General features: G+C 41.3%; 1 protein-coding gene across 2 annotated transcripts in view; it reads left to right on the top strand.

Annotated features, from left to right (window-relative positions):
* The window catches only part of UBR1 (ubiquitin protein ligase E3 component n-recognin 1), a 140,112-nt gene that overhangs the window by 36,909 nt on the left and 90,864 nt on the right, over positions 1–12,339 (top strand). For both annotated transcript variants that reach the window (XM_034769201.1, XM_034769202.1), the window contains exons 12-18: positions 498–655; positions 3,255–3,354; positions 3,647–3,775; positions 4,912–5,092; positions 6,623–6,684; positions 9,649–9,759; positions 11,782–11,847. In XM_034769201.1, the coding sequence (XP_034625092.1) occupies positions 498–655; positions 3,255–3,354; positions 3,647–3,775; positions 4,912–5,092; positions 6,623–6,684; positions 9,649–9,759; positions 11,782–11,847 (807 nt within the window). The remainder of the gene's footprint in view (positions 1–497; positions 656–3,254; positions 3,355–3,646; positions 3,776–4,911; positions 5,093–6,622; positions 6,685–9,648; positions 9,760–11,781; positions 11,848–12,339) is intronic.

The raw sequence follows: 12,339 nt of genomic DNA, 5'->3' as shown, positions 1-12,339 counted from the left end.
TCTCTGCCAGCCACAGCCATCCACTTTTCAGGTGATGGGACTATTAGAGCCCTACTGCCTGGCATTACTGCTATTAGAGTAGCATAAAGCAGCCTCACTCTTGTCCCTTCACAAACTTTCTACCACAGGGGACTTGTACTGGGTGACTCTGTCCCCAGATAGAAGGGAATCTCACTTCTCTGAAGAGAATGGTATGGAAGTTGATCAAAGACTGAAGATACTCTTTTTCACTTAGTGTCTCATAGTTCAGGTCCTGGCATTGCGTACTGTACTAGGGGGTCAAAACTGCAATATGGCACTATAGGTTTTTAGACACCATCCTTTTTACTGCATGTGTGGCTCAGCGGACACACAGCACTAGAGAATGTTTGGCAAACTATAAGCTGCTTTGCCACAAGTGTCAAACATCCAAATGATGAATTAAGAGGAGTAGAGAGAGTCTGCCTATTCTTGCAGCCAGGCAGATTCCTATTGTTGAAACACCATTTCCCACACAGGCACGCCATCTTATTGAAGAGCAAAATGTAATTACCGTCATCACAGAGACACTACTAGAAGTGCTGCCAGAGTACCTGGACAAGAATGACAAGTTCAACTTCCAGGGTTACAGCCAGGACAAACTGGATCGGGTGTATGCAGTCATATGTGACCTCAAGTAAGTGTACATTTAAGCAGGGAGTATGAAAATCTTCCACAAACAGATTTCCTTGTTGTCACCTTGCTTTAAAGTAGATCCCAAATAGTTTTTAAAGTATCAAAAGAAACTGCAAAAAATGCAGTACTGCAACAAACCCAGTGGGGGCACATCTTTAATTTTGCCCTCATAAGCTGGCTCCACTAGTGTTTCATGGTGTCTTTGATAATGCCAGCATAGTCATGGGGGTGAAGGTTGTGCTAATTGTAAATTAGTGATACATAGTGGTGATGGATTACTTTTAAATTGTTAATGTATCTAATGCCACGCTTCTTCTGGCTGTTGAATAGATGTTCAGTACGTAGTTCAATAGTTGATAGAATTTTCTGACCGTTCTTTGGCCCGTCATTCTTAACATAATTTGTTCAGAAAATTTTGGTTACAACAGATACAAATGCCTACTTTAAGGTTCTGTTATGTATGTTTAGGTTATACATCATGTAAACTAAAAATAATGTAATTGGGCAAGTAAGCAAAGAGATTTTAGTTATTTAAATCTCATTGGGTACTGTTTGTATATTCGCAGGCATGAGCCCAATTGTAAACACCCATGACAGTGTATTGTGTTCAGAAATAGATTGATCTCACCAGTTAGAATGATGAAAGTAGACCATGGAAAGATACAGTTGGTGGATCATTGCTAATGGAAATAGCTGCTGTGAGACCATTTTTGCACATTTAAAGGGGTCAGTTGCTTTGAATTTTTTTCATAAAACTATTTGAATGGCAAATATTTTTCTTTAATATTGGTTCTTGGTTTTATGGTCAAAATAAAATTGGAGTTTTAGAAGTTAGTGTTAGAAAGGCAAGAAAAATGTGAACTGAAAATCAATCAAGAAGTTCTCCAAAATCCTGTTCTGTTATGTAAAGCAATGAGAATCTCCAGGAAACATTGGGTTTATCAGGCTATCAACCATTGTAGCACACTCGTTATCCTTGATTTTCACACTCACACTCACACTCACACTCACTTTTAGAAACGACCTATTATGTTAAGCCCATGCCCTTGCCAATGCAAGATTCTTCCCTACAGTACAACCTCCTCTCTCTAGCAAGAAAAGACCTTTTTATTTAAAATGTTCCACTTACTAAGAACCTTGTTACACATCTCACTTCAAGGCCCAATCCAATTTGCCTTAAAATTAATGAGATTATTCTCATTGAGTGCACTGAGAGTTGGATCTGGTTCCTTTACTGAAGTTATTTTGGTGACAGCAGTGGGAAGGCTTAAATCCAGTATGATTCTTAGTGTAAAAAACTTAGTTCAGACCATAATCTAAAACAGCAGAATGAAGAGTGACCATTATGCTAGTTTTTTATACTGCTAAGGCTGCTTAATGAATGAGGTCAAAGGTCCCTAAACTCAGATAGTGGTGGTATTCCTAACATATCCTGTAGTTTTATTCTGGCTGCTTGGATGTGCAACCCCAAAAGCTTTCCTCCTAACTAGTTTTGTTTCTAGAAACTATTGGGTTAGGTCAAGCAAAGGGCATATTTTCAGTTGGTGTTAGATGAAAAAAATATACATTTTTTTTTTTTATTTTTTTATTTTTTTTTAGCATCAATATTTTTATGTGATTAAACCACCTGTCACTACCTTAGCTCAAAAAGGCTTGGCAAAATTACATTAACTGTGCAGATGATAGTGATGGATCCTGAGATCACTAAAAAGTACCAAACTGCAAAATTTATTCAATTATACTTCCAGGCTCTGCCTTATCACTTCACTTTAGATATTTCAGTATAAAGTATTCCCATAATTGAGGATAGGTAATAAGCATAGCTAAGTAATATGTTCTTGCAAAAAAGGTTTACAGATACAAAGTGTTGGAAGTCTTAGAAGCCCTTTAGTTAGGGAAGACTATATGAAGAGAAATTTAGCGCTAGTAAAGTATTATATGGACCAACATCTTTTCCTGTATTTACCCTGAAATAGGCTGCGTTGTTTCTATTCAGAAATCTGAAGTGGCACAGTGGATGACTAGAGCTGGTAAAAATTTTGTGAAATTCCAATTTTTGGTGAACTATCTCATAAAAATATAAAGGTCTAAATGGAAAACAGATGTGACAAATTTTGATGAAATTTTCCTGACAACTCCCCTTCCTTGTGTATTGTTGTTTTGTTTTTTAAACTAGCTCTATGGATAAACATAGTAATAAAAAAGTATACCCCCTGCAGTAAGGTGGTCTGGGAAACTTGACTCTTTAATCCTTGCCATTCTAGTACACCTGGCAAAACTTCATAATATGCTATATTTACATAGTACTTTGAATCCTGAGAGATCCCAACTTACTCTTAAATTATTAATCTAGTGCGTAAAAGTAAGATACCTACAGCCTATAATACCTCTGCATTCAAATTATAATAATTCCAAACACTGGAATCCTGTAGCTGGTACCTCTGCTAGTTTGGGAAGTCTTACTGAGAGTTTTTGCGATAACAGATGGTGGCGTGACATGGTGATGATGCTAATGACTTTAATGAATTTGAAAACATTCTAGATATAAATATGGGCAAAAGAAAATCCTAAACCATGAGCAATACCATTTTTTGGGACAGGTATATCTTAATCACTAAGCCTACAGTGTGGACAGACAGACTGAGGGTACGGTTTTTGGAAGGATTCCGTTCTTTCCTGAGGATTCTGACTTGCATGCAGGTACCGTACATTTAATAAAGTTTTTCTAATGTGCCATTCCAAAGATATTGGAATATTTGTCATCTGTTCACATAGTACTCTCCATGGTAATGTTCTGCATGTTGCAGACACAAAACTGAGATCACAGATTCTTAAATCTGTATCTTGGGTGAGTGGGGGTAGATGTAACACCATACCTGTTTTAGCCATCTGTGAACAGCCTACGTTTTTCCCTTCTGTTTATGGGATTTTCTGTTGTTTAAGCATTTGATCATTTACCTTGGTGAATATTCTATGGGGCCCTTCGTTGCAGGGGATGGAGGAGATACAGAGACAGATCGGTCAACATATCGAGGTGGACCCAGATTGGGAAGCAGCCATTACTATCCAGATGCAGCTGAAGAACATTCTTTTGATGTTCCAAGAATGGTGTGCCTGTGATGTAAGAAAATACTATTTGTGGTTCTTATGCAAATGGCTGTTGAGTATATTGTTTAGTGAACTAGAAGCTTTTCTGAAAAGCTGCACTATTGCACGATACAGAACCTTATAGTTCCCCTTCTTTTAAAAACCAACCCATTAACAGATTATTTTTTAACAATCTGCAGTTTGTTCTTTTACTAAGTACATAGAGCGTGGTTACCTGACTACTTGTTTGTTTGAAAGGAAATTTCAGGCCTGCAGAGACTTAAGTTTCTGCAAAAAAAAAAAAAAGTCCCATTCCTCTTCTGGATAGTAATATAATCTGATACCACAGTGGGTATGGTACAAGAACCTAGTTAGGGAGTATAGTTGTATTTAGACACTAGCTTATAATCATCTGTATGTATTATAGCTGTACCTGATATTAAGCACCACCATAGTGAAGTCTGTTAAGCATTTCCATTGTAATCTCCTCTTCTCACAGGTTTATAACTTGACTAAAACTAAACTCACTTCAGGTTGAAACCTAACATATTGGATCAGGAAATAATTAGTTTCTCAAATAATGGAGTTTGGAAATAGTCTACTGGAGTACGTTGAAAGATGTAGTACATATGGGCCCTTTGCTATTTGTCTGATTTTATTTAGCAGTGCAGGAAAGGAAGAGGATGAAAAATTAAAGGGAGAGGGAGGAATCCAAAAACTGAAAATAGGCAAGTCACAATCTTTGTTTTCAAAAATCAAAACAAAATGAGATTTTAAGTCAAAACAAAATGGACAATTTTTACTTTGAATTGTGGATTTGAAATGAAATTTTTCATTTCAGATTTGACAGTCAAATTCAAAAGATTTTATAGAAATTCACATTTTTCCTTGGAAAATTTTGATGAAACGATATTTTTGGTGGGAGGGGGGGATTTTATGCAGGTAAATAGTAATGATTAATATATAGGTTTAACAAACGGGCAAAACTTTGTTTTCTGTAGCCTTCTACATTACATTAATATATGGACCTATACTAAGGAATAAAGAAATAACTGTCATGGATTTTTAGTGACCTCATTAAACCATGAAAACAAATGGCAGGAGGATGAGGGGTGTATTTGTGTGTGGGTTTTGTTTAATGAACTGCATAAAAAATCTTTTCAATTCTAGGAAGACCTGTTGCTGGAGGCTTACAAAGAGTGCCATACAGCTGTGATGAGGTGCAGCACAAGTAGCCATTCACGGGAGAAGATAGTGCTTCAGTTATGTGGCCACACTTTGGAAAGCAAACGTTACAGAGTGTCAGTAGACCCTGTCAGCATACACCTGCCACTGTCCAGGATGCTTGCAGGTGAGAATCAACATGATTTACTTTTTGAATTGCTTTTTGTAATTGGAGTTTCATCTTTCATCTCCTCTTGGTCATTCTTCAGGTATGTTATTTATTCTCTGGCATTGTCCAAAAATGTATTTATAGTTTAAATGTGGAAAAGTAGTCTAAAATTTGTCAAAATAGCCATTGCTTTGTACTGGGTTTAAACGTTAAATGTGGTTTCTCTGGAAATTATTGTTACCCAAGTTAGTGTTTTTATAGCATCAGAGTAAGTATATTGAATAAATCATGTGACTATAGTATATTTTTAGGAGGGGGAAATCTCACTACATAGGAAATGATTTTCAAATTTTACTGTACTTTAAAAACAGATTTGAACTTTTTCAGAGGCAATGCTGTGGTCCCCTCCACCCTGAGTTTCAAATTGCAGAGTGAGTGCAACTTGCTTATCACTTGTGGCAGTGTTTCCCAAACTTGGGACTCCGCTTGTGTAGGGAAAGCCCCTGGTGGGCCGGGCCAGTTTGTTTACCTGCCGCATCCGCAGGTTCGGCCGATTGCGGCCCCCAGTGGCCACGGTTTGCTGCTCCAGGCCAATGGGAGCTGCTGGAAGCGGTGCGGGCTGAGGGATGTACTGGCTGCCACGTCCAGCAGCTCCCATTTTCCTGGAGCAGCGAACCGCAGCCACTGGGGGCCGCGATCGGCTGAACCTGCAGACGCGGCAGGTAAACAAACTGGTCATGGTAGTCAGGAAGTCTTGGGATAACTCAGAATAATCATAATCTATGTGGATTGCAAAATTCCTGGGCACTGTTGGCTTTGATGATTTCACGTTCCCATAAGTCAAGAGGAACTTCTTCAACTCATATAGGGACTTTGTGGGGCAACAGGGCAATCTAAGCACCAACGATTTGTACTGTCTTAACTTTATCACAGGATTTACAAGCCAAATAGATTTACCCTATCAGACTTAGTTTTGAGGGAAGATTCTTCCTATATTTAGGTTGCATGCAAACAGCAGAGCTACACATCCTTTTGACCATCACCACCATTTAGCTCTATGCTGCAGAGTGCCTAGCTGAAGAGAAGGAAAAAGAGTTCAGCAGTGTCAACCACTGCCCTATATCTTACTACCATCAACATCTCTTCTTCTCCCCTTACCCCCAAAAAAAGACACACCATTTTTCATGCCAGTCCAGATTTTCAGGTTGAACATGAAGGACCTATGTAGCGAGTAGCTATTGCTTTCCCTAAAGTCCAAATAAAACCAGATGCTGTTCCTAAACTATTTCTTGTCACTGCACTGGCCATGAAGGCAACTTGTATCAGATCTTGTAATCTTTAGTGAGAATGCTCCCTTGATTACATAATACCACAGATTGTCACTTAAGCAAGAAATCGTAAGTTTGTAAATACTATTTAGCAAACTCTGCTTATAGCTTGTCAGGTTTGTCTCAGATTTGCAACACTTTGGTCTAGCATTTATAATCTGATTGAAAAGCTAATTGGGTTGCCTTTGATTTATGGTGACTTCTCTTCTTTGTTCTATAGGCCTACATGTACGATTAAGCAAGACTGGAGCAATTTCAAGACTGCAGGAGTTTGTGCCTTTTGTAAGTGTCTGCTTCAGATGGTAACTGAGCTTGGCTTTTATTGCTGAATTACTTTCTGGTGAGCATCTTAATAGTGAGGGAAGAGAAAAGATGGTTAAACACTATTTCTAATAGTTTTCTAGAGAAAATTGTGCAGAAAAAGAAATGGTTGGTTTGGTTTCTTTTTAAAAACCAGAGAGCTCCCCTGGAATCCTCTGCACTAAATCAACATTATAGGAAGGAAAGGACATACAACCTTACTTTAGAGGCATTACTAATGTTCAAGAGAGAGTGCTAAATCCTCTGTGGTTAACTTATTCCCTGAAAAATAATAGTATCCCACCTGTCAACTGTTCTGTCTGTACCAGCTTAAAATTCCTAGATGACATTTGATCCCAGGTTTTCTGTGTGGCATTACAATGTGCTGCTGTTTTGACTCAGAGTTCAAACTGTTCTCTTTCTCAAGAGATATCTGTTATATGTTTTGAACAAGTACTTATTTTCCCTCAGTGTTCTTATTTTTGTACCCCTAGAGATTCAATGCCTAGTAAAATCCTTCCACTGTAGCGGGATCAATGGTACTACACTATTTTCTATTGTGCCAATTGCTGTAGTAACTAATTTTTCTTCTTCTTCAAGTATGTCCCTGGGGTGCTTCACTTCAGGCTGCATCTTTGGAGATTTTTGATAGTAGTCATGTGTCCCATACATCCTTGTGCCCTGCACCAAGGCTATATAGGGCTGCGTGGTTGAACTAACCCCAGTTCCTTCTCAACTGCTTCTGCCTGAGACACAGCATTAGGTGCCTTTCTATCTGAAAATACACTGTCTCCGCACCCACCCCGTTCTGGCCGAGCGCACACAGAAGTCAAACATGGACCTGAGCTGGGATTCACCCAGTTATGCCTTGTTAACGAAGTCCATGAAATCGATAACACCATCCAGAGCCTTTGGCAAACGTTGAAGGATGCAGAGGACACCTTGCAGATGTTTGGGGGGAGGGATAGCTCAGTGGTTTGAGCATTGGCCGGCTAAACTCAGGGTTGTGAGTTCAATCCTTGAGGGGGTCATTTAGGGATCTGGGGCAAAAATCTGTCTGGGGATTGGTCCTGCTCTGAGCAGAGGGTTGAACTAGATGACCTCCTGAGGTCCCTTTCAACCCTGATATTCTATGATTCTGTGTTGGTCCGCAGCAAATCTAACCTGGAGCATGACCTGGCTGTCAAAGCCAACTCTCTGTTCATTGATCAGGAGAAACATCTGAGAATGCAGAAGACCTTCCCCGATACTCTTAGGCTGGTGGGGTGCACGTAGGCCAATATAGCCCTAAAGATGGTTCTGCACTGATTAATGAAATCATTTGTGGGGGAGGTTTCCTCGGTTGCATGCAGTGTTTTAATAATATGTGATTTATATTTTCACTTATTAAAGGATGTACTAAATAGGAATAAAATTCTGTTTCTCTCTCGCTCTCGGTCTCAATCATTTCCCCCCTTATAGGATGGGGGAGGGGTTGGGCTTTTTCCTCAGATCACTTTTGCTCTCCAGGCTTCAAATGGTGCCTCACTTGCTGGGAAGCTATCCTGGTCAGTGATCGGCATTTCCAGTGTATCCACTGCCTGGGGGAGTTGCATATTCCTCAAAAATGCTCTAGCTGTTCTGCTTTTAAGGGTAGGGTTGAAGAGAAATCATGAGATAAGGCTCAGACTCTTCATGATGGAGCATTTTCTCCACCCAGCTTCGGACCTAGGCCAGGACAAACCCCCTGACATCAGCCTGGGAGTGAACACAGTGCCCCTTTGATTTTGGCATGTTCACCTGGATCTACTTGAGGTAAATCCTCGGGGAAGACCCATAAAAAGGTGACCATTCTCCTCAGAAGGAGTCTACTTAAAAGAAGTCTTGGTGTCCTGCAACTAAACACCTGGTTACTGTTGAGTCTCCAGGTACTATCAGTATTAACCTCACGTGAGTGGCTCCAGGCTCTCCTAAGAACAGAGGCACCAAACATGCTTTCGTACCAAGACTGTCTATACTGCAGAACCAGAGCTCAAGAGTTTAAGCACTCCTTTTCTAAGAAGGTGGTACCTATAACTCCTTCGGTAATGTCTGTACCTACATCATTCTCCAGTTCATTCTCGGTACCAGGTAAATGCCATGCCTCTCATACAATCTCGGTGCCTTCTAAGACATCCTCATCGGTATTGACTACATCTACCAGGAGAGACCTATTGGAACAGCTTATATCTGCAGTGGTCATGCAGAGAGCATCTTGGTTTCAGCTTTAAGAATTTCCAAGGGAGACCCAAAACACTGTTGAATATGGTGGAGATGCTTTGTCATTGTGCCCTGAAATTTTTACATTCTGGATTAGTTTGATCTCCTGTGTTCATTCACTCCACAGCTGAATTCCAACAACTGCAAATGTTTTACTTACAGCTCTTAGTGTTTCCTGGAACAATTTTAAAGGTCTGCCTCAGAGTTACTTTCCTATTTGTGTTATCTTTCCTACTAGTAAGAGAAGGATTCCTTACAGTGGCTGCTTTGGGGCTGATGTTTGGATTACATAGGTGAATTGATTAGTCAGTTCACTCTACAGAACAGCAGTTGTCTCAGTATAACATGGGCACTGATACTAGAGAGATTCTGCAGAGCCCCTGCACCCATGTGAAGTCCATTTGAACTCACTGAGGCTCCACATAACCACCTACCTGGTTCAGTTTGCTTGATCAGGGCTATGGTGAGCACCAGAGTAGAAAATAGATTATGATGGGATCAGAAGGCTTTAAAAGGGGATGCCAAAAGGAAAACTGAGTTCAAAATATCCCTCTGTCCTAAGAAGTACTATTTTCTTTTGTGTCCAGTTTAGGTCTTTTGTATTATCTTGTAATCACTGATTTTTATTTTTTTTTATTTGTCAAGATTTCTACTATATTAAATCTATTGACAGTTTTAACTACTTTGATTTTTTTTTTTTTTTTAAAGGAACAATTCCAAGTGGAGCTGCTAGTGGAATACCCTTTGCGCTGTCTAGTGTTGGTTGCTCAGGTTGCTGCAGAGATGTGGAGAAGGAATGGGCTTTCCCTAATAAGTCAGGTACTCTCTGTAGTATGTATTCGTGATTGTGTCCTGTTAGTTTATGCCAACATTTCCCATTGGTACTAAGGATGGCTGATCCACCTGATGCAGAAGAAGCTCATGTGGTAAGCCTGCATAACATAAATATAAATTATTTCTGGGGGAATTGTGTGCCACTGCATGTGCGCAGAATTCACGTTCCCTGCAGATTTCTTTGCTTCCCCGCAGAAAAATGACACACTGACAGGGAAGCAAAGGGAAGCTGCAAGAGCTGTCATGCACCACTCCCTAGCTGTGCAGATACATTGTTTCAGGCACCCAGAGCAGCCGGTGGAGAGGTAAATCACCACAGGGCTTGGGACACCCCACCCAGTGGCTCCTACCCTGAGCCGGGATCAGCTGCTAGTCCCAGCTGGACTGGAGACAGGAGAGGACAGGACTTTCTCTTCCCCTGGAAGGAGTGGCTGGGGCTGTGTCAGACCCACCCCCAGAAACCTCCTCCAGGAAGCTCAGCATCCTCCCCTGCTTCCTCCCTCCATAGCTCCTCAGCTGCGGGAGGAGGGTGACTGTACAGGGAGCTGCTCACCCATCCGCCCAACCCCCATGCATCCGGACCTTCCATACCCAGACACCCCCACCAAGCCTCACCCTGTACACCCAGAACCCCCCTAGTCCTCCATACCCAAACCCCATCCCGTTGAACCTCAGCCCTTGCATCTGGAGTCTCCTGCATCCAGATGCCATGCCTCCGGACCCCCACTCCTGCACCCAAACTACCCCCAACTGAGCTCCCTGCACTCAAACCCTCACCCTGATGAGCCCCATCTCCCTGCACCACCCTGAACCCCCACATCCATACCCCCACACCACTGGCCCCCAACTAGCTGCATCCAGACCCCCACCAAGCCCCACTGCCCCAGCACCCAGGCCTCCCTGCTGAGAACCCCACACCCAGACCCCTCCACTGAGTCCCAGCCACCTAGAAACCCCTGTAGAGTCTAATTGCCCCTGCACCTGGAACCCCCCCCCCCAGTGAGCCTCTGTGCATCCAGATCCCTCCACACCCGGACCCCCCACTGAGCTGCCTGCACCCAGATTGTCCCACATAGAATCCTCTCACCCCACACCTGGATTCCCCCCCATAGTGATCCCCCTCCACACTTGGATCCTGCCTGGTTGAGCCTGCTTGCCCCACACCTGGTACAGAGGGGCAGGGCCTCAGGGAGTTTGGGAGCAGGTCCAGGCCTTGTGCTGTGTCAGGGTCGGGATGCAGCCTCGCCACTGAGTCTGTGTCCCAGGGGTGGGAAGGCAGCATGGTGATCTCCTACCTTTGTGCAGCCTGTGGCCTGTGCTCCCCACTGCCATGCTGGAGCTTCTACATTTATTTATTGACAAATAAAACTTGATTTTTTTTATTGCAGAATTTTAATTTTTGTCACAGAATTTTTAGTCACAGAATGCCCTCAGGTGTAATAAATGTAAATACCAGGGTACTACTTAGCCTAGAGTTATCATTGTGTGAAAAAATGTAAAATGAAGATCTGCAAGTCCCAAAGGACTCTTAATGGGGTACCTCTTAATTATCAATAACAAGCACTTCTGTAGTGCGTTGTATTTTGTAGATGCCATGGAAAACTAAAGGCAAAATTCTGCCCTTTAGATACATGGATATAATCTCCTTTTGTTTCAGTGTGAAATAAGAATGCTCCACAGCTTTGGAGAACCTGGGATGTTGTTTAACTGGTGAGGAGTAAGTGGTTAATAGCTGAAGATGTTACATTTACCTTATTTTCCCTATTTAGTGGGTGCATGTTAATCTAAGACTATGAATTGAAATGAGAGGTGCAGTATATGTGTAATCTAATGGATTGTACAAAGACTTGAAAGCCACAGTATCCCAGTGTAGGCTCACTTTAAACTTCTGGGAACAAATGTTTGAAGCTTTTTTTTTTGTGAAAATAGAATGTGCAGGAAATATAAAGAAATTTTTTAGATGACTGTTTTTTCTCTAGTGAAACTTTGTATTATTTATTTACACAGGTGTTCTATTACCAGGATGTTAAATGTAGAGAAGAGATGTATGATAAAGACATCATCATGCTGCAGGTAGAAACCTTTTAAATTACTGCCGACACAAAGTACTTCCCAGTTCCTTGTCTCATTCATCAAATTTTGTGTGGTTTTGCTTTTAATTTTAATTAGTGCTATGTAGCAACACAAATTATAATAAGCTTCCCTATATCTGGATAGTACCGATTGCACAAATGACGTACGTTGCAAGTCATACGATGTAGAAATTCTTCTCTACTTTTTATTGTCATTTCTTGTATGCTCTGCCCCACTTTCCCCATCTCATGTTTGAACCAAACACAGATCCTCTAGTATCAGGGGGTAGCCGTGTTAGTCTGTATCTACAAAAACAACAAGGAGTCTGGTGGCACCTTAAAGACTAACAGATTTATTTGGGCATAAGCTTTCGTGAGTAAAAACCTCACTTCTTCGGTTGCATCCGAAGAAGTGAGGTTTTTACTCATGAAAGCTTATGCCCAAATAAATCTGTTAGTCTTTAAGGTGCCACCAGACTCCTTGTTGTTTTTG

The sequence above is a fragment of the Trachemys scripta genome, chromosome 4 (assembly GCF_013100865.1).
Source record: "Trachemys scripta elegans isolate TJP31775 chromosome 4, CAS_Tse_1.0, whole genome shotgun sequence".
Classification (NCBI taxonomy): domain Eukaryota; kingdom Metazoa; phylum Chordata; order Testudines; family Emydidae; genus Trachemys; species Trachemys scripta.
The sequence above is the reverse complement of the archived record's forward strand: the minus strand, read 5'-3'. Positions and strand labels throughout refer to the sequence as shown.